At 39.3% G+C, this 23613-nt stretch overlaps 2 protein-coding genes across 2 annotated transcripts; both read left to right on the forward strand.

Annotated features, from left to right (window-relative positions):
• The first annotated feature begins 878 nt into the window (after nt 1-878).
• On the forward strand, nt 879-1394 carry LOC121995273 (dirigent protein 2-like). Its single transcript, XM_042549053.1, has one exon. It carries the CDS (start codon nt 879-881, stop codon nt 1392-1394), a length of 516 nt encoding a protein of 171 aa, XP_042404987.1.
• Nucleotides 1395-6516: 5122 nt separating this feature from the next.
• Nucleotides 6517-6975, forward strand: LOC121995274 (dirigent protein 2-like). Its single transcript, XM_042549054.1, has one exon. The coding sequence runs from the start codon at nt 6517-6519 to the stop codon at nt 6973-6975; it is 459 nt and encodes a 152-aa protein (XP_042404988.1).
• Nucleotides 6976-23613: the final 16638 nt, after the last annotated feature.

Consider the following 23613-nt stretch of genomic DNA (forward strand, 5'->3'; position numbering starts at 1 on the left):
ATTTATATTTTCATTTATTTTTATTTATAATTTCACTTACTATATATAATATTAATTAGTATTTTAATATAATATTTATAATTATGTTAGTATTTTAAATTGTATATATTTATTTATGTAAAAATAATAATTTGATAAAAATAAACAAATATTTAACAAAATATAAATAAATTTTAAAAAATATTAAATAGGGCATCGGGCCCTTAATACTTGCTGGTCTCACACGCATTAAGAGCGAGAGTATAAATCCTATTTAGCGTTTTTAAAAAAAAATAAATAAACCAGTCATAAAATTTTGGGACCTGTTTATAAAAAAATTATAAACCTCACTCATTTGGTAGGGATGGAGTTTATAACGAGGAGCCTATGGTATAAATCTATGTTATAAACTCTCAATTTCAGATGCCCTAATTAATTGCTACAGCACATTACAAATAAAGATGTAGAGGTTCTTAAACGTAGCCTTTTGTCCTTCGCTTTGAAAAATAAAAATAAATACTCTTAATGCTCTCACGTGCAAATTATTATATTAAAATATTTTCATTTTTTTCACAACAATTTATCTTCGGTGACTCGATATTATTTATAACATTGCCCTTGATGGTTCTCAAATTCCTATCACATCAGCCCTGGATCATGAAGACTATTTCAGTATTCCATAAATAGAATCAACGATATTAAATAATAGAGCTATAGAATGATAAAAGTATAAAGATTCTAGGGGCCTTTTGTTGTTTTCTAAAATTGAAAAAAAAAACGAAGGGCGAAAATAAAATTCCCATGGTTCAATATAAATATATATATATATATATATAAAGGTAGGCTTCCAATTAGCAGATTCCATCTCCCTTCATTAATCCTTAATTAACTATTGCATAATGGAAGCCGTTGTCTCGTTTCCCTCTTTCATCCTCTTCCTTCTCCTCTCCTCTGCCATGGTGGGCTTCGCCCAGAACTACTCTGTCCACTTGCATTTTTACTTCCTAGAACGAGAAGCGGGTTCCCCCAACGCGACGGGAGTGGTGTCAGTGAACCTCCACCCGGAATCCCCTGCTGGAGGCTTCGGCAACATCGGGGTGATCGACAACATACTCCTCGAAGAGCCCGAGCCTAGCTCGTTGGTCATCGGCCGAGCCCAAGGGCTCACCGTGTCCTCAGATTTGACAGGACTTAGCATAACGACGGCCTTGAACTTGGTGTTCACCGCCGGAGAGTACAACGGGAGCTCGTTGGCCATGTTCGGGAGGTACGAGCCGGGAAGAGTGTCGGATCGGAGCATCATAGGCGGAAGCGGACAGTTCCGGCTGGCTAGGGGCTACGCCCTTAGCCAACTGGTCAATGCCACTGCCACGACAGTCACTGCTGAGTTCGATGTTTATATCACATATCCTTGACCTTGTTGGATACTTCTTCCGCTATAAGGAATACATGTATAGCTAGCGTATGCATGTATTGATATAAATAAATAAATAAATAAATAAATAAATAATATTACCATTATTGTTATATATACATACGGTAATAATATTTATGTTGTTTGTGACCCAGAGTGGCCGACATGTGTATATGATATGGTGCATAAAATTGAGGTTCGATAAGATCAGATAATTAAAAGTTAATGAGATATGGCAGTTAAGGACAGTCAATAATTAAGAGAATGTGACACTTAAAAATTCAGAAAATGTGACAGTCAATAGTCAAGAGAAAAAGAGAGTTAGACCGCCTCATATTATCAGCCGCATAATTCCTAGTCGGGCACAGACAGAATAGGTCCCCCAGATCTGAAACATAAGATGGAGCTTGTATTAGTTTCTGACCTGCCTCCGACTGATCGAACTTCCCCAGCTCGGGCCATGTAACCAAGCCTGGTACTTTCACTAATATAACTCCCAGCTGACCCTTTAGCAATCAAGATGTGAAAAATGGGTTCCTCGTCACAGTTCATCCTCCTCATCAGACTCAAGTCGGGTGGTACTTCTGAACAGTCAGCCCGAGCTGTCTGTAGCTACATTCGGGCGGGATGGAAAGCGTTAAGCGACAACAATGTAAGGGAATTGTAATATCCTGTCAAAGGAATAACTGTCATACGTCAGGGAATATTCTAGTGGTATGTTATTGTTGGAGCAATCCCAATGGTTCGTGGGACCATGTGTTTTGGTGTTTGGGCAAAGGGTTTAAGTTAGGTTTACCCTTGTTATTTGATATGTGTACTTGAGTTGTGCAGGACTGCAGGTGACACATGTGACTCAGGTTGACGGCTTCAGGTCCGGTGAAGGATGGAGCATCCGAGGGACCGTGGACAAGGCAGCAAGGACAAGGGCCGAGGGAAGCGACTTCGAGGCATACGCGAAGGATGGCATTGGAGACAAGCTGCGGGCTTGGATGCATCCGAGGGACGAGAGCCAAAGGAAGTAGGCTTGAAGGCAAGAGGTCAAGGCTGCAAAAGAAGAGTCAAATGAGTCGTGAGGGTACGAGTGCATGAGAGATTGTACTCGGAGTAAAATCCTAGTTTTAGGGTTTTACTGTAGCGGCACTGTAGCAGTTACTGTAGCGCACTGTAGCAGTTACTGTAGCGTACTGTAGCAGTCGACTGGTGTATGGACCAGTTGGGCTGGCACCAGTCGACTGGTGCAAGGACCAGTCGACTGGTAACGGGCAAATCAGCCTTGCTGATTTCTCAAGCTCTATATAATGGAGCTTGGTATGGCCGGCCAAGGCGACGAAATTAGACTTGGTTAAGGTCTAATTAGTAGTCTACAAGTGCTCAAGTGTTTGTGGAATCCAAGAGATCTTGGTGTGTTGTGGTGAGGTTTCTCCACCCACAAGGAGCGACTTGAGATAGCCGGAGTTTCCGGGGGCTAATCCACCGAAGGATCGGGATCGTCCACCTTACGGACAGCCGTGGAGTAGGAGCATCATCTCCGAACCACGTTAAACGAACGTGTATTGGTTTGCTAGTTCTTTTCTTTCTTTAGCTTTCGTATTCATTGCTTTAGTATTTGTATTTCCGCTGCGCAAGCTAACAATAGTGTAGGAAGCTAACGATTTGGGGGTGCCGTCTATCCAACCCCCCTTCAAGCCGGCCACCGATCCTCCAACAGTTATCACTTGCGAATATAACCTTCCTTCCACCAATTGGAGGTCACCATACATCCTCTCTCACTTGACAAGCCCTGACATCCAACATTCTCTTACAACATGCAGATTCTGAAGTTATGCAGTGTCATATAAAAAAGGAGGTCTTCTTCCTTAGCCAGGTACGCATACATTCGCACTCATCTTCCACAGTTCTTTTTTCCTTCGTACACTGTTCTTCTGGGGGAAAAGTATCTGACTTGAGCTTCGGATGGCCTGTGTCGGGGACTTTTCAATAGTTTCTGGTCTCTAACGCCCCGTGTGCTCGTCTGTGTGTGTGCAGAGCCTAAGTACCACCGATTTCGTCACCACTGTCCCTAAGTTCCACGTAGGGGTTCATTTTTTCGATGCACATAAGCTAGGTGTGTCAAAGTCGCCTCTCCGTCAACACCAGCACCATCTCAGCCGACTTTCGTCTGACTTGGATTCCGGACATAATCAATTTGGCGTCGTCTATGGGAATCTCCTTCACCTGTTTTGGAATATGATGATGGAGGACACTGGTAAGATCAACGTCACCATGACAACCGGAGAATACGAACTGTTGAAGGAAGCCAAGAGGCGAGCGACTTCTGAAAAGCACACCAGCACTTCATAACCATACAAGATGCCTATATATTCAAAGGACCAGACCCACGCTTCAGACAGGGGGTTTAAGAGAAAACAGCTCGAGGATTTCCCCCGAGCTTTCTATCGTGACCTCTGCCCAGAGTATTACAACAAGAAAGAGCAACACCAGGCCTCCAGCCATTGTGACCCCTGCCGAGAGTTCCCCGCCCAGAGATTCGAAGAAGGGTAAAGCCATAGTTGCCAGGGAGAAACCGAGGGAGTTGCTCGAGGAGTTGCAAGTACCCTTCTCTTTGAGGGTGCTCAAAGAAAAACTGTTGAAGGGGTATAAGCGTCCAGCCATCGGAGAATATGACGGCATCAAGGATCCAAAAGATCACCTTGACAAATTTCGGAATGTTGCGCTATTGCACCAATACAGCGACGTCATTAAGTGTCGGGTGTTCTTAAACATTCTGTCCGGCTCGGTACAAAAGTGGTTCGACAGATTGCTAGTTGGATCCATCACCTGCTTTCAGGATTTTAAGAACACTTTCCTGCACTATTTTGCCAGTAGCAGGTGTTGGTTGGTCCTAGGAAGATTGTACCGGTTCCACTGTAAAAAAATTTTGTACAAGTGTCGAACCTTTCCTAAACAACCTATTGTGTTCTTTAGAAATTAAATTAGGAATCGCAAACAGAACCTAACATTATTTATTCCAAATTTAACTTATATGTTCTTAATAAAGATAGGGTTACATCAAGGATCAGCTCTAAGTCCCTAACTTTTAACACTAATTATGGACGAACTCACTGCGCACATTCAAGACACAATACCATGGTGCATGTTGTTTGCAGATGATATTATTTTGGTCGATGAGACACGTGAAGGAGTAAATGCTAAGATAGAATCTTAGAGGGAAACACTAGAAGGGAAAGGTTTTAAGCTTAGTAGATTAAAGATAGAATATATGGAATTTAAGTTTAGCAATATTAGAAGTAATGAGACAATTGTTAAGATAGAAGAGGACGAGCTACCTGCAACCGAAAGATTTAAATATTAAGGATCATTTTTGCAAAATGATGGAGGGATTGAGAGAGATGTCTTACATAGCATACAAGCAGGATGGGTGAAATGGAGGAGAGTGTCGAGTGTTTTATGTGACTGTAAAATACCTCTTAAACTTAAAGGTAAGTTATATAAAACCGCAGTTAGACCTGCTATGTTATATGGAGCTGAATGTTGGGCTATGACTCGAGCACATGAGCAGAAGATGAGAGTTGCAGAAATGAGGATGTTAAGGTGGATGTGTGGACATACGAAGATGGACAAAATAAGAAATGAGAGCATTAGAGAGAAAGTCGGAGTTGCATCTATTGAGAAAAAACTCTGAGAGACACGTTTAAGATTGTATAGACATGTACTTAGACGGCCAATAAATGCTCCAGTTAGGCGATGTGAAACTACGATAAACATGCATATCAAACGAGGAAGAGGAAGACAAAAAAAGACTTGGTTAGCAACAATAAAATAAGATAAAATTTATTTAAATATAGATGATGATATAATAGGAGATAGAGCTCAATGACGTAAAAGGATTCATACAGCCGACCTCACCTAGTGAGAAAAGACTTGATTGTTGTTGTTGTTATTATATATATATATATACACACATCACAGTTGTACAGAGATTTATGTTCCACTACATCATTGTCATATTAAAATTTACAAATCTCATTTCTTTGAAAAACCTTTCTACAATCATAAACTACTCCAACAATTTTTTTTATGATCCATTGTCAATTTATTTATTTATATTTATATTTTCATTTATCTTTATTTATAATTTCACTTACTATATATAATGTTAATTAGTATTTTAATTTAATATTTATAATTATGTTAGTATTTTAAATTGTATATATTTATTTATGTAAAAATAATAATTTGATAAAAATAAACAAATATTTAACAAAATATAAATAAATAAATAAATATTAAATAGGGCATCGTGCTGGTCTCACACAGGAGAGTATAAATCCTATTTATCATTTTTTTTTAAAAAAAAAATCAGTCTTAAATTTTGGAACCTGTTTATAAAAAAAAAATTATAAACCTCACTCATTTGGTAGGGATGGAGTTTATAACGAGGAGTCTATGGTAGGTAGGGATGGAGTTTGGAGTTTATAACGAGGAGTCTATGGTAGGTAGGGATGGAGTTTATAACGAAGAGTCTATGGTATAAATCTATGTTATAAACTCTCCATTTCAGATGCCCTAATTAATTGCTCTAGTACAGCACATTACAAATAAAGATGTAGCGGTTCTTAAACGTAGCCTTTTGTCCTTCGCTTTGAAAAAAAATAATAAATACTCTTAATGAACTCACGTGCAAATTATTATATTAAAATATTTTCATTTTTTTCACAACAATTTATCTTCGGTGACTCGATATTATTTATAACATTGCCCTTGATGGTTCTCAAATTCCTATCACATCAGCCCTGGATCATGAAGACTATTTCAGTATTCCATAAATAGAATCAACGATATTAAATAATAGAGCTATAGAATGATAAAAGTATAAAGATTCTAGGGGGCCTTTTGTTGTTTTCTAAAATTGAAAAAAAAACGAAGGGCGAAAATAAAATTCCCATGGTTCAATATAAATATATATATATATATATATATATATATATATATATATATATAAAAAGGTAGGCTTCCAATTAGCAGATTCCATCTCCCTTCATTAATCCTTAATTAACTATTGCATAATGGAAGCCGTTGTCTCGTTTCTCTCTTTCATCCTCTTCCTTCTCCTCTCGTCTGCCATGGTAGGCTTCGCCCATAACTACTCCGTACACTTGCATTTATACTTCCTAGAACGAGTCGCGGGTTCCCCCAACGCGACGTCAGTGGTGTCAGTGAATCTCCACCCGGAATCCCCTGCCGGAGGCTTCGGCAACATCAAAGTGATCGACAGCATTCTCCTCGAGGAGCCCGAGCCTAGCTCGCCGGCCATCGGCCGGCTGCAAGGCCTCGTCGTGTACTCAGACTTGACAGGACCTAACGCGATGACGGCCTTGAACTTGGTGTTCAACGCAGGAGATTACAACGGGAGCTCGTTGGCCATGTTCGGGAGGTACGAGCTGAGAAGAGTGTCGGATCAGAGCATCATAGGCGGAAGCGGACAGTTCTGGCTGGCCAGGGGTTACGCCCTGAGCCAACGGATCGCTAGCACGACCACCACACTGATTGATGTGTTGGATGTTTATATCACATATCCTTGACCTTGATGGAGACTTCTTCCGCTATAAGTAATACATGTATAGCTAGCGTATGCATGTATTGATAAAAATAAATAAATAATATTATCGTTATTGTTATATATACATACGGTAATAATATTTATGTTGTTTGTGACCCAGAGTGGCTGGCATGTGTACATGATATGGTGCATAAAATTGAGGCTCGATAAGATCAGACAATTAAAAGTTAATGAGGTATGGAAGTTAAGGATAGTTAATAGTTAAGAGAATATGATAGTCAAAAATCCAGAAAACGTGACAGTCAATAGTCAGGAGAAAAAGGGAGCTAGACCGTCTCTCATTATTAACCGCATAATTCCTAGTTGGACACAGGCAAGGTAGGTCCCCCAGATCTGAGACGTAAGATGGAGCTTGTATTAGTTTCTGACCTGCCCCCGATTGATCGGACTTCTCCAACTCAGGCCGTGTAACCAAGCCTGGTACTTTCACTAAGATAACTCCCAGTCGACCCTTTAGCAATCAAGACGTGAAAAATGGGTTCCTCGCCACAGTTCATCCTCCTCATCGAGACTCAAGTCGGGTGGTACATTTAAACGGTCAGTCCGAGCTGTCTGTAGCTACACTCGGGCGGGATGGAAAGCGTTAAGTGACAACAATGTCAGGAATCGTAATCTCCTGTCAAGGAATAATTGTTATACATCAGGGAATATTCTAGTGGTATGTTATCACTTGCGAATAGAACCTTCCTTTCACCAATTCGAGGCCACCGTACATCCTCTCTCACTTGACAGGCCCTGACATCCGACATCCTCTGACAACATGCAAACTTTGAAGGTACGCAGTGTCATATAAAAAAGAAGGTCCTCTTCCTTAGCCAGATACGCACACATTCGCACTCATCTTCTATAGTTCTTTTTTCCTTCGTACACTGTTCTTCTGAGGAAAAAGTATCTGACTTGAGCTTCGGAGGGCCTGTGTCGAGGACTTTTTCTGTAGTTTCTAGTCTCTAACGCCCCGTTTGCTCGTCTGAGTGTGTGCAGAGCCTAAGTACCACCGATTTCGTCACCACTGTCCCTAAGTTCCACGTAGGGGTTCATTTTTTCAGTGCACATAAGCTAGGTGTGTCAAAGTCGCCTCTCCGTCAACACCAGCACCATCTCAGCCGACTTTCGTCTGACTTGGATTCCGGACATAATCAATTTGGCGTCGTCTATGGGAATCTCCTTCACCTGTTCTGGAATATGACGATGGAGGACACTGGTAAGATCAATGTCACCATGACAACCGGAGAGTACGAACTGTTGAAGGAGCCAAGAGGCGAGCGGCTTCTGAAAGGCACACCACCACTTCATAACCATACAAGATGCCTATATATTCAAAGGACCAGACCCACACTTCAGACAGGAGGTCTAAGAGAAAACAGCTCGAGGATTTCCCCCGAGCTTTCTATCGTGACCCCTGCCCAGAGTATTACAACAAGAAAGAGCAACACCAGGCCTCCAGCCATCGTGACCCCTGCCGAGAGTTTCCCGCCCAGAGATTCGAAGAAGGGGAAAGCCATAGTTGTCAGGGAGGAGCCGAGGGAGTTGCTCGAGGAGTTGCAAGTACCCTTCTCTTTGAGGGTGCTCAAAGAAAAACTGTTGAAGGGGTATAAGCCCCTAGCCATCGAAGAATATGACGACGACAACGATCCAGAAGATCACCTTCACAAATTTTGGAATGTTGCGATGTTGCACCAGTACAGCGACGCCATTAAGTGTCGGGTGTTCTTAAACACTCTGTCCGGCTCGGCACAAAAGTGGTTTGACAGATTGCCAGTCGGATCCATCACCTGCTTTCAGGATTTTAAAAACACTTTCCTGCACCGTTTCGCAAGTAGCAGGAAATATCAAATGACTAACCATTGCCTATTCGCCCTCAGGCAGGGGCCTGTAGAGCCCCTGAGGGCCTACATAAAATGCTTCAACCAGGTAGTCCAGGATGTCCCATCGGCTTCCTCAGAGATCTTGATGAGCGCCTTCTCCCACAGTCTGGTGGAAAGGGAGTTCTTCCGAGCCCTCATTCGAGAGCCAATGAAGAATTTTGATGAGATGTTGGGGAAGGCAGCAAGCTACATGAATGTGGAAAAAGCCTAGGCTGCCCAAAGGAAAGCAGATAAGACGCCTGCTCCTGCCAACAAGTCGAAGAGAAGGTCGCCCCAACCTCCAGCTCGACCCTTTCCTCACTCCAAGGATTCCCAAGTAGGATTTCCGCCCGGTCAGGAATCCAGGGTAGCGCAACGAGTCGAAATTGTTCAAGCCCCCAGACCTGGCCAGCGGGGCCCCCATTATTGCACCAACCATAAGTCCCACACCCATCCCAAAGGAGATTGCGTCCAGTTTACCCGAGATTCTCAGCGGGCAGTCGAACTGGGCCTTGTTGGTTAGTCCTAGGAAAATTGTACTGGTTCCACTGTACAAAAATTTTGTACAAGTGTCGAACCTTTCCTTAAATAACCTATTGTGTTCTTTAGAAGTTAAATTAGGAATCACAGACAGAACTTAACATCACTGATTCTAAATTTAACTTATCTGTTCTTAATGGTTTAGATTTGAATCACAAGCGAAACTTAATACTATTGATTCAAATCCACCTATGTTATTAATTCATTAAATATTAATTTCCAAAATTGGCTTCCAGGACTGCATGGCGAGGCACATGGCCTTCTTGGATATGGGAGCAACCACCACCGCCTAGACAAAGCCTTTTAAGGAAAGCTAATATTTAATTTCCTTAAATAACTCTAGGTTAACCAAAAAGAACAATCGAATCACAAATTCGAAAAAGAAGAAAACACAAACTCGAAAAATTAATTCGAAAAATTAGATCTAATGCCTCTTGTGTTTGGAATTCTTACAAAAAGAAATAACTAGCATGATGTGGAAAATAATTGCTAATTATACCTTCTCTTTGTAAATTAATGACCTCGAGATCTTCTGCCGTATTCCTCGCCTTGCCTTGGACGTCGTGTGGGCGACGATCCTCCAAGATGAACACCACCCAAAAGCTTCTTTCTCTTCCTCTAAAATTCGGCCACCACCACCACCAAGGAGAAGAGAGCAAAAGGGAAAAGAAGAGAAGAAAGAGGGAGGGCCGGCCACACCAAAATCTCCAAGCAAGAGAATAAGAATTATGTCTCATGAAGCCTCCTCACCCCTTCTTTTATAATATTTGTCCAAGGCAAATAAGGGAAGAATTTTTACAAAAATTAAATCTTCCAAGAGTTTTTCCTTTTCCTTTTTATTTTTCCTTTTCTTTTCTCTTGATTGAATCAATCACCAAATTAGTTGGATGATGATTTTTTTTTTTTGTTTTGGCCGGCCACATTGTTTAGGCACCAAGCAAGGGTGGCCGACCCCTATAAGAGGAAGGAAATAAACTTTTTTATAAAATTTTACAAAAAGAAAAACTCTTATAAAATTTTACAAGCTCTCTTTCCTAAAGTAGGAGTTAAAAAAGGAAAGTTCTAAAAATTAAAACCATGTTTTAAAATTTAAAACTTCTCTTATAAAATTTCATTTTTTTAACATGGTGATAGAAAATTTAAATTTTAAAACTTATTTTTTTTTTCTTAAACCATGAGGATGGTTAAAAAATGAAAGTTTTAAAATCTTTTAAACTTTCTTTTAAAACATGTGACCTAATTCAAATAAGGAAAGTTTTTGAAATTAAAATATCTCTTTTAAAACTTATAGTTTTCTACAAAGAGAAGATTTTAAAAATTCAAAACACCTCTCCATATTTGAATTATTGTGGTCAGCCCCTACATGCTTGGTCACCAAGCTAAGGGCCGACCCCTATAGAAGAGGATGTGGTCGGTCCTTGCTTGGTCACCAAGCATTGGACCGTCCCCCTTCTTGGACACCAAGATGGGCTTATATTTGGATGGACTTGAGGCTATAATGAGGCTACGACAGGGACCTAGAGGAAAAATTGGTTTTGACCTTCCGATGAGCTTAAGTATCCCGTGTTCGCCCCGAACACACAACTCAAGTTCATCGATAATAACTCATTCCACTAGAGAGTTATTATCGCACTACCGCACCAATCCCAAATTACATTATGGGCTCCTTCTTATCATGAGTGTGTTAGTCTCCCTGTGTTTAAGATTACGAATGTCCACTAATTAAGTAAGTTACTGACAACTTACTTAATTAATATCTTACTCCAAGAGTAGTACCACTCAACTTTATTGTTATGTCAGACTAAGTCCACTTGCAGGGTTTAACATGACAATCCTTATGAGCTCCTCTTGGGGATATTCTCAACCTATATGACTAGGACACAGATTCCTTCTATAATCAACAACACACACTATAAGTAATATTATTTCTCAACTTATCGGGCATATTGATTTATCGAGCTAAACCTCATCCTTTGATAAGTCAAAGAAATAAATATTAAATATATATACTTGTTATTATATTAGGATTAAGAGCACACACTTCCATAATAACTAAGGTCTAGTTCTTTTACTAAGTCAATACAAAAAGAACTTACCTAAATGATCCTACTCAATACACTTAGAGTGTACCAGTGTAATTTATTAATCAAGATAAACTAATACTTAATTACACTATGACTATTTCGATGGTTTGTTCCTTTCTATCTTAATCGTGAGCAACTGTTTATAATTTATAAAGAACCGTGAACATGATCTTCTGTGTGTGACACCACACACCATCTTGTCTACTATATAAATTAATTGAACAATTACATTTAACAAATAAATGTAGATATTGTCCAATGTGATTCTTTTTATTTCAAAAATAAATGTTTACAAAAGCTAGGCTTTTAGTATACACTCCAACAATCTCCCACTTATACTAAAAGACTAAGTTGCCATGTCTGTTGTCATACATCTGATTCCCATGCCGATCAAAAGCTTTCGCCAGAAGGGCCTTAGTGAAAGGATCTGCCAGGTTTTCTGCTGATGCAATCTTGGCGACGACAACTTCTCCTTGCTTGACGATGTCTCGTATCAAGTGGTACTTGCGCTCTATATGTTTACTTGCCTTATGAGCTCGTGGTTCCTTCGAGTTTGCAACTATACCGCTATTATCACAATAAATTGTGATGATCTTGGGCAAACCAGGAATCACATCTAAGTCCATTAGAAAGTTCCTGAGCCATACAGCTTCTTGGGCTGCCTCAGAGGCTGTCACATACTCAGCTTCTATGGTTGAGTCCGAGATGCATTTCTGCTTAACACTCCTCCATGCAATAGCTCCACCTCCTAGAGTAAACACATAGTTTGACGTAGACATACTATTGTCCCTATTTGATTGGAAATCTCAATCCGTGTAACCCACAGGGAGCAAATCGTCTGCTTAGTAGACTAGCATATAATCTCTAGTCCTTCTCAGGTACTTTAATATATGCTTTACAGCAGTCCAATGTCCTTGTCCAGGGTTACTCTGATATTTGATAACCATGCCCACAGCAAAACAAATAACAGGTCTCGTACATAGCATTGCATACATAAGGCTTCCTACAACATAAAGAACTGCCTTCATATCCTCCATCTCCTTTGATGTCTTTGGAGACATCTCTTTAGATAAGGCTACTCTATGCCTAAAAGGTAAGAAATCTTTCTTGGAGTTCTGCATGCTAAAACGAGCAAGGATCGTGTCTATATATGAAGCTTGAGATAGACACAACATTCTTTTCTTGCGATCCCTTATAACTTTGATCCCAAGAATATGTGCACATTCTCCTAAGTCCTTCATATCAAATTGTTTGGACAACCATACCCTTACGTCTAATAATACCTTGACATTGTTGCCAATTAACAAAATATCATCTACGTATAGTACAAGAAATACCATCACATTTTTTGTTACACTTCTTGTGTACACAAGACTCATCCGGACACTGAATAAATCCATATGATTGGATTACTTCATTAAACCGGATGTTCCAAGATCTTGAAGCTTGCTTCAGTCCATAAATGGACCGATTCAGCTTGCATACAAGATGCTCTTTGCCTTTTTCAATGAATCCCTCTAGTTGCTTCATATGAATGTTTTCTTCAAGACTTCCGTTAAGGAAAGCTGTCTTGACATCCATTTGCCAAATCTTATAATCCATATGAGTGGCAATAGATAAGAGTATCCGGATAGACTTAAGCATAGCTACAGGCGAAAAAGTCTCCTCATAATCGATTCCCTCTTTCTGAGTATACCCTTTCGCAACAAGCCTTGCTTTGAAGGTCTCTACCTTCTCGTCTGTCCCTCTTTTCCTTTTGTAGATCCACTTGCATCCAACGGCTTTTACACCATCAGGTGGTTCTGCAAGCTCCTAGACTTTATTAGAATACATAGATTCTATTTCTGAATTCATTGCCTTTTGCCAAGATACTGCATATATATCTTGGAGTGCTTCGTCATATGTTCGGGGATCAGGTTCATGTTTACCTGGGATCAAGTCTGAAGACTCTCCCAAAAACATGAATCTCTCAGGTTGCCTCACAACCCTCCCACTACGACGAGACACTGTCTCTGACTGTGTATCATGTGTGACTCGTGTTACAGTTTCTTGCGGTACTTCATCTTGTACTATTGGTACTAAAGTAGATGTGTCCTCTCTAATTTCTTCTAGAACTATTTCACTCATGGGCTTATGATTCATTACATAATCTTCTTCTAAAAATCGAGCATTGATGCTAACAATGATCTTCTAATTTTTAGGATTATAAAACAAACCACCTTTCATTCCCTTAGGATATCCCACAAACAGACAAACTTCTATACGTGATTCCAACTTGTCAGTATCTCCCTTCAGCACATGTGCTGGACTACCCCATATCCGGATATAATTCAGGCTAGGCTTATGCCCATTCCATAATTCCATGGGAGTAGAAGGAACTATTTTAGAAGGTACCATATTCAGAATGTATACTGCTGTTTCTAAAACATATCCCCAAAACAAATTTGGTAATTCTGAATAACTCATCATCGATCTAACCATCTCCATAAGTGTCATATTCCTTCGTTCTGTCACACCATTCTATTAGGGTGTACCAGGTGCAGACATTTGGGATTGAATCCCGACTTCTGATAAGTAATTCCTAAACTCTCTAAAGAGGTATTCGCCACCACGGTCAGACCGTAGTGTCTTGATACTTTTACCAAGACATTTCTCCACATCAACCCTATATTCTTTGAACTTGTCAAAGCATTCAGACTTACGGTGTATCAGGTAAATATATCCGTATCTTGAATAATCGTCTATAAAGGAGACGAAGTATTCATAACCACCTCTTGCCTGGATAGATATAGGACCACACAAATCAGAATGAACCAGTTCTAACGCATCTTTGGCTCTATACCCCTTGGCCTTAAAAGGTCTTTTGGTCATTTTACCTTCCAAGCAGGATTCACATATTGGAAAGTTTTCCAACTCTAATGAACTCAAGAGTCCATCGGCTACAAGCCTTTGAATCCTACTTAAGTTAATATGTCCAAGCCTTAGATGCCAAAGATACGTTTAGTTCATTTCCGAAGGTTCTTTTATCTTATTAGAGATAGAAGATGTGTTATTAATTTTCATATTTTGCTTTGTGGGAGAAATTGGATTTAAAGTGTATAAATTGCCAACCAATGCACCAGAACAAATAATCACCTTATTTCTCTTTATAACTACATTGTTACTAAAGGATACGGAATATCCATCCAAATACAGTTTAGAAACTGAAATTAAATTCTTTCTAAAACTGGTTACATAAAGATAATTTCTTAAAATCAAATTTCTATTCCTATCAAAAGATAAGTAGATGTCTCCCACTGCAACAGCCGCCACCTTAGTAGCATTGCCCATGTAGACGGTTATCTCTCCATCAAATAGTCGTCGGGTTTCCTGGAACCCCTGTAAAGAATTTTAGACATGATCAGTGGCTCCCGTATCTACATACCAGGTGCTGGTAGATAACACCGCTAAATATGTTTCAACTACTAGAGTATGAGATATACCTTTATTGTTCTGATTCCTACGAGGACAGTCCGCCTTCCAATGTCCTGACTGCTTGCAGATGAAGCACTTGCCCTTCGGCTTCTTCATTCCAGCTTTCTGTCATGTACCCTGAGGTTTATTCACTTTCTTTGCTGAAAAGACCTATTTCTTCTTCTTCTTGCCTTTCGACTTAGAACTAGAACCATTTTTAGCATAGTGAATATGAGAACTATGACGAAATATTCCTTCTGCTGCCTGTAGTTCTGTCAGAAGTTCCGCCAACGTATACTCTCTTTTGTTCATGTTATAGTTCAGGCGGAACTGCTCAAAACTTCTGGGTAGCGTTTGGAGAATTATATCGACCTGGGTTTCCCCATCGATTTCTCCTCCAAGAACTTGTATTTCGTTCAGATAAGCCATCATTTTAAGGATATGATCCCTTACGGGCGTTCCCTCAGACATGGTGGCCTTCATCAACTTTCACATTGTCTCTTGCCTAGCAGTCTGACTCTGGTGCCCAAAGAGTTCTTTGAGATTGTTCATTATATCATAAGCTGTTGGTAAATCTTGATGCTGATGTTGCAATACATTTGACATTGATTCCAAAATGTAACACCGCGCCATCTTATCAGCTTTTACTCATTTCTTATGATACTCAATCTCCTCTGGGGTAGAGTCACCGTCAGGTGCATTAGGGCAAGCCTTAGTCAGTACAAACTTATAGCTTTCAGCAGTAAGAACAATGTCCAGGTTCCTTTTCCAATCAATATAGTTGGGACCAGTAAGTTTGTTCTCTTTCAGTATAATGGCCAGTGGGTTGAAAGTCATCCTAAGAATCACAAAAATAAACTTTGGTCAAGACTCTAAATTTAGAATAATATTGATTCCTCAAACAATACTATTTTAAATTAACCAATACCTCAAATCACCGTGAATATTGCATGTCACGTTAGTGTGGACGTATACAAATTCAACATTTGTAAGAGAAGGGTGTGACCCATTAATTTTATTATCTTGTCATCCTAATTTTATAACAAATAAAGTTAATAGTTGGTTTCACTTTGGTCACACAAAACAATAGCAGTGACTCCGTTGGGGAGGATACTATTGAATGCATCTAAGTGTATACCATTACTTGATACTAAGTCCATTAAATAGGATTGTGCCCCTTCAGTTGGAGAAAATCACACACTCCTAAATAATTTCCTATAACCATCCATAAAAGAAATTTGATCTAGTGATCCGCAACAAACCCATCCGTTGTGGAGGGAGGCACTCAGAGCCAACACGCAAGCTTGTTGCATCACTTACAAACCAGTAATGGAGACCATGAGATTTATTAAAATCCCTCTCCCACTTAGTTATTTAAAATGAGGATTTTAACCTATGCTAGCATACATCACATGCACATAAACATCACAGTAAATAAAAGCAATAAATTTGAAAATTAATTTTCCAACTATTATGACCTTTTCTATCACTGTCTTCAGTATGCTCCAACCCTAGCTGCTGCCATCTTTAGCCACCGCCATCGGGTCGAGTTGTCGCATCTATCTTGCTTCTTATTCCGCTGCGCCTCTGGTCCTTTAATAGCACCACGCCTCGCAAAGATACGATCCGCGACAAATATAGAATTTTACATATATCGATCCTATATTCCATTAAGGAATGTACATGTATTCTAGATCGAAAAAATAAAATTACAAAAATAATACAGCTCCTACTGTATTTGATACATACAATCATGCACACAAAATAATGCCCTTGACATGTCCAAGAATCCAATCACACACAATATCTAAATGTCATAATAGTTGGAGCCTGCAACCACAAAGTTAGCACATCCTACTATTATCCTGCCTAAATTATGTATGACATGTGCATAATTAATTTGAAAACCAAAACACACAGAGGCAAATCCTAGCTCTGATACCAATTGTTGGTTAGTCCTAGGAAAATCGTACCGGTTCCACTGTACAAAAATTTTGTACAAGTGTCGAACCTTTTCTTAAATAACCTATTGTATTCTTTAGAAGTTAAATTAGGAATCGCAGACGGAACTTAATATCATTGATTCCAAATTTAACTTATCTGTTCTTAATAGTTTAGATTTGAATCACAAGCGGAACTTAACACTATTGATTCAAATCCACCTATGTTATTAGTTCATTAAATATTAATTTTCAAAATTGGCTTCCAGGATTGCATGGCGAGGCACATGACCTTCTTGGATATGGGAACAACTACCACCGCCTAGACAAAGCCTTTTAAGGAAAGCTAATATTTAATTTCCTTAAATAACTCTAGGTTAACCAAAAAGAACAATCGAATCGCAAATTCGAAAAAGAAGAAAATATAAACTCGAAAAACTAATTCGAAAAACTAGATCTAATGCCTCTTGTATTTGGAATTCTTACAAAAAGAAATAACTAGCATGATGCGGAAAATAATTACTAATTATACATTCTCTTTGTAAACTAATGACCTCGAGATCTTCTGCCGTATTCCTCGCCTCGCCTTGGACGTCGTAGGGGCGACGATCCTCCAAGATGAACACCACCCAAAAGCTTCTTCCTCTTCCTCTAAAATCCGGCCACCACCACCACCATGGAGAAGAGAGCAAAAGGGAAAAGAAGAGAAGAAAGAGGGAGGGCTAGCCACACCAAAATCTCAAAGCAAGAGAATAAGAATTATGTCTCATGAAGCCTCCTCACCCCTTCTTTTATAATCCTTGTCCAAAGCAAATAAGGGAAGAATATTTCCCTTTTATTTTTCCTTTTCTTTCCTCTTGATTGAATCAATCACCAAATTAGTTGGATGATAATTTTATTTTTTTTGTTTTGGCCGGCCACATTGCTTGGGCACCAAGCAAGGGTGGCTGGCCCCTATAAGAGGAAGGAAATAATTTTTTTAATAAAATTTTACAAGAAGAAAAACTCTTATAAAATTTTACAAGCTCTCTTTCCTAAAGTAGGAGTTAAAAAAGGAAAGTTCTAAAAATTAAAACCATTAAAACTTCTCTTATAAAATTTCCTTTTTTTAACATGTTGATAGAAAATTTAAATTTTAAAACTTATCTTCCTTTTTTTTTCTTAAACCATGAGGATAGTTAAAAATGAAAAGTTTTAAAATTTTTTAAACTTTCTTTTAAAACATGTGGCCTAATTCAAATAAAGAAAGTTTTTGAAATTAAAATCTCTCTATTAAAACTTATAGTTTTCTACAAAAAGAAGATTTTAAAAATTCAAAATACCCCTCCATATTTGAATTATTGTGGCCAGCCCCTACATGCTTGGTCACCAAGCAAAGGATCGACCCCTATAGAAGAGGATGTGGCCGATCCTTGCTTGGTCACCAAGCATTGGACCGACCCCCTTCTTGGACACCAAGATGAGCTTATATTTGGATGGACTTGAGGTTATAATGAGGCTACAACATGGACCTAGAGGAGAAATTGGTTTTGGCCTTCCGATGAGCTTGAGTATCCCGTGTTCGCCCCGAACACACAACTCAAGTTCATCGATAATAACTCATTCCACTAGAGAGTTATTATCGCACTACCACACCAATCCCAAATTACATTATGGGCTCCTTTTTATCATGAGTGTGTTAGTCTCCCTGTGTTTAAGATTATGAATGTCCACTAATTAAGTAAGTTACTGACAACTTACTTAATTAATATCTTGTTCCAAGAGTAGTATCACTCAACTTCATTGTCATGTCAGACTAAGTCCACCTGCAGGGTTTAACATGACAATCCTTATGAGCTCCTCTTGGGGACATTCTCAACCTAGATGACTAGGACACAAATTCCTTCTATAATCAACAACACACACTATAAGTAATATCATTTCCCAACTTATCGGGCATATTGATTTATTGAGCTAAACCTCACCCTTTGATAAGTCATAGAAATAAATATTAAATATATGTGCTTGTTATTATATTAGGATTAAGAGCACACACTTCCATAATAACTAAGGTCTAGTTCTTTTACTAAGTCAGTACAAAAAGAACTTACCTAAATGGTCCTACTCAATACACTTAAAGTGTACCAGTGTAATTTATTAATCAAGATAAACTAATACTTAATTATGATCTACGACTATTCCGATGGTTTGTTCATTTCCATCTTAATCGTGAGCAACTGTTTATAATTTATAAAGAACCGTCAACATGATCTTCTGTGTGTGACACCACACACCATGTTGTCTACTAGATAAATTAATTGAACAATTACATTTAAGAAATAAATGTAGATATTGATCAATGTGATTCTTTTTATTTCAAAAATAAATATTTACAAAAACTAGGCTTTTAGTATACACTTCAACAGACCTACCTCCGCCCGAGATCACATCCCAAGGTTCAGAAGCTGCTGGCTAGCCCGCCTACTGCAACAGGGCATTCAAGTAAATCCCTGTCCAAGAGCGGAGGTCGGGAAACTCAGCAGCTAAACCGGGGCAAGGAGGCGGTGGAATCTCCTGAGGAAGAGAATAGGAGAAATGTCTCCATCCGGGAGATCGGCATGATTTCCGAAGGGCCTACTGATGAAGACTCTACCAGAGCTCGAAAGTCCCATGAGTGCCACTTGAAGATACACTCTGTAGGGTGTAGCCGGGAATAAGCGGTAGGGCTCGTAATCAACTTCGGGTCGCAAGATGAATTACCATAAATCTTTCCTTCAAATTTAATCAAAAGAGACTATAAATATGACTGACTAGACAATTATATTATTTGTGTTGGACACTCAACCTCTTCTTTCAGTATAAATAGAACCCTCCAGATGATGGAATAATCACTCAATCCTCTCTTCTTTTCCTCAAGCATTCATCTCATCTTGTGTAATCAAGAGTCCAAGAAGTCTACTAGAAGGTTCGCTGGTCTCGGAAGTCGGAGTGCTACGATTCCGAGACGTTCGTCGTCGTTGTATCTTGGGAACGAATTGCAACAATCCGTTAAGCACCGTAGCGGAGCAATATCGTTTACGGAGATAGTATCGAACACTAGTCTCGACGATCAATTTACATACTCCAGAAGCTACCCGGGAATAATAATTTGTACTTCTTATTCTCTAATCAGACATTCACTTTTCATACCGCCTCTTGGTTTGAGTTGATACCACACTCGGCTGTTTATGCTTTTAGCGTCCGCGGTTTTCTGAGTAGACGCTCATCCTTTCTCCATCGTCGAACCTTTTGAGCTGATGTCATTCTACACTGTAGTAGCAGGGTATATCACTTATCTTTAATATTAATCATAATGAGCATGATTGTTTATGTTTATTACCTTCTATCTCTAGTAAATATATCTTATGATTTGCTGCCATGTGTCATATGTTGGTGAAAATAATATCTCATGTAACATACGACTGTTAAGATTTGACCCAGAAATTTTCATCTCAAACTATTTTTTTCATGTAAAAAATGCTCAAGGCATTTTCTGACGGTAATTTCTCAATTGTATCCAATGCAAGATGGACCTATTAATTATTATTCTACATGCACCCACAGAATAAACAAAGTCAACCCTTGAATATGATGCTGACAAAAAAAATAAAAAACAAAAGCCAGGATCTATTGCCTATTCCAATCATGATGCGCAAGAGGAAACATTTTGTTATTCATTTGCAATTATGTGCACAATAATATATTGCCCAAGAGGTCAGGACAGATGTGCAAGAGGAGCTAGTCTAGATATATATATAATCTAGAATATAAGAGTACCCGTGTAGTTGTACAGAGATTGTTCCACTACATCACTGCATATTAAAATTTACAAATCTCATTTCTTTTAAAAACCTTGTTACACTATCATAAACTGCTCCAATAATTTTTTTATGATCCATTGTCAATTTATTTAATTTTATTTATATTTCCACTTATCTTTATTTATAATTTCACTTACTATATATAATATTTATAATTTAATATTTATAATTATGTTAGTATTTTAAATTGTATATATTTATTTATGTAAAAATAATAATTTGGTTAAAATAAATAAATATTTAACAAAATATAAATAAATAAATAAATAAAAATATTAAATAGGGTAGCAGACCCTTGCTGCTTGCTGGCCTCACGCGCGTTAAGAGGGAGAGTATAAATCCTATTTGTCACTTTTTAAAAAATAATAATAATAAATCAGTCTTAAAATTTTAGGACATGTTTATAAAAAAAAATTATAAACCTCACTCATTTGGTAGGGATGGAGTTTATAATGAGGAGTCTATGATATAAACCTATGTTATAAACTCTCCATTTCAGATGCCCTAATTAATTGCTCTAGTACAGCACATCACAAATAAAGATGTAGCGGTTCTTCAACGTAGCCTTTTGTCCTTCGCTTTGAAAACAAAAATAAATACTCTTAATGCCTCTCACGTGCAAATTATTATATTAAAATATTTTCATTTTTTTGACAACAATTTATCTTCGGTGACTCGATATTATTTATAACATTGCCCTTGATAGTTCTCAAATTCCTATCACATCAGGCCTGGATCATGAAGAATATTTCACTATTCCATAAAAAGAATCGACGATATTAAATAATAGATGTATAAAATGATAAAAGTATAAAGATTTTAGGGGGCCTTTTGTTGTTTTCTAAAATTGAAAAAAGAAGCGAAGGGCGAAAATAAAATTCGCATGGTTCAATATATATATATAAAGGTAGGCTTCCAATGAGCAGATTCCATCTCCCTTCATTAATGCTTAACTAACTATTGCATGATGGAAGCCGTTGTCTCGTTTCCCTCTTTCATCATCTTCCTACTCCTCTCCTCTGCCATGGTAGGCTTCGCCCAGAACTACTCCGTCCACTTGCATTTTTACTTCCTAGAACGAGTCGTGGGTTCCCCCAACGCGACGTCAGTGGTGTCAGTGAATCTGCACCCGGAATCCCTTGGCGGAGGCTTCGGCAACATCGGAGTGATCGACAACATTCTCCTCGAGGGGCCCGAGCCTAGCTCATCGGCCATCGGCCGGGCGCAAGGCCTCGTCGTGTACTCAGACTTGACAGGACTTAGCGCGATGACGGCCTTGAACTTGGTGTTCACCGCAGGAGATTACAACGGGAGCTCGTTGGCCATGTTCGGGAGGTACGAGCCGGGAAGAGTGTCGGATCGGAGCATCATAGGCGGAAGCGGACAGTTCCGGATGGCCAGGGGCTACGCCCTTAGCCAACAGGTCGCTGCCACGGCCACCACAGTGACTGCTGTGTTCGATGTTTATATCACATATCCTTGACCTTGATGGATACCTCTTCCGCTATAAGTAATACATGATACCATGTATAGCTAGTGCATGCATGTATTGATATAAATAAATAATATTACCGTTATGGTTAATATATACATACGGTAATAATATTTATGTGACCAAGAGTGGTGGCATGTGTATGTGATACGGTGTATAAAGGTAGGATTTGATAATATCAGATAATTAAAAGTTAAGAGGATATAATAGTTAAAGGCAATCAATAGTTAAGAGGGTGTAACAATCAAAAGTCAAGAGAACGTGACAGTCAACCGTCAAGAGAATGAGGGAGTTAGACCGCCTCACGTTATCAACTGCATAATTCCTAGTCGGGCACAGGCAGGGTAGGTCCCCCAGATCTGAGACATAAGATGGAGCTTATACTAGTTCTGACCTGCCCCCGACTGATCGGACTTCCCTAGCTTGGGCCGTGTAACCAGGCTTGGTACTTTCACTAAGATAACTCTCAGCCGATCCTTTAGCGATCAAGACGTGAAAGATGAGTTTCTCACCACAGCTCATCCTCCTCATCAAGACTCAAGTCGGGTGGTACATCTGAACGGTCAGCTCGAGCTGTCTGTAGCTACACCCGGGCGGGATGGAAAGCGCTAAGCGACAACAATGTCAGGGGATCGTAACCTCCTGTCAGGCAATAACTGTCATACGTAAAGGAATATTCTAGTGGTATGTTATCACTTGCGAATGGAACCTTCCTTCCACCAATATGAGGTCACCATACATCCTCTCTCACCCGACAAATTAAACCTTGACACCCGACATTCTCTGACAACCTGCAGACTCTGAAGGTACACAGTGTCATATAAAAAGGGAGGTCCTTTTCCTTAACCAGGTACGCACACATTCACACTCGTCTTCTACAGTTCTTTTTTTCTTCATATACTGTTCTTTTGGGGGAAAAGTACCTGACTTGAGCATTGGAGGACCTGCGTCGAGGACTTTTTCCTTGGTTTTTGGTTTTTAATGCCCCGTGTGCTCATCTGAGTGTGTGCAGAGCCTAAGTACCGCCGATTTTGTCACCACTGCCCCTAAGTTCCACGTGCGGGTTCATTTTTCCGATGCACATATGCTAGGTGTGTCAAAGTCGCCTCTCCGTCAACGCCAGCATCATCTTAGCCGGCCTTCGTCTGACTTAGATTCCAGACATAATCAATTTGGCATCAATTTGGGAATCTCCTTCACCTGTTCTGGAACATAATGATGGAGGACACTGGCAAGATCAATGTCACCATGACAGTCAAAGAGTACGAACTGTTCAAGGAAGCCAAGAGGTGAGCGGCTTCTGAAAGGCACACCATCGCTTCACAACCACACTAGATGCCTGCAGTTTCAAAGGACCAGACCCACACTTCAAATAGGGGGTCTAAGAGAAAACAGTCCGAGGATTTCC

The sequence above is a fragment of the Zingiber officinale genome, chromosome 6A (genome assembly GCF_018446385.1).
Source record: "Zingiber officinale cultivar Zhangliang chromosome 6A, Zo_v1.1, whole genome shotgun sequence".
Lineage (NCBI taxonomy): Eukaryota > Viridiplantae > Streptophyta > Magnoliopsida > Zingiberales > Zingiberaceae > Zingiber > Zingiber officinale.

What these genes read in the sequence shown, in the direction of transcription:
- LOC121995273 (XM_042549053.1), top strand. Translation starts at nt 879, where the DNA reads ATGGAAGCCGTTGTCTCGTTTCCCTCTTTCATCCTCTTCCTTCTCCTC.
- LOC121995274 (XM_042549054.1), top strand. Translation starts at nt 6,517, where the DNA reads ATGGTAGGCTTCGCCCATAACTACTCCGTACACTTGCATTTATACTTC.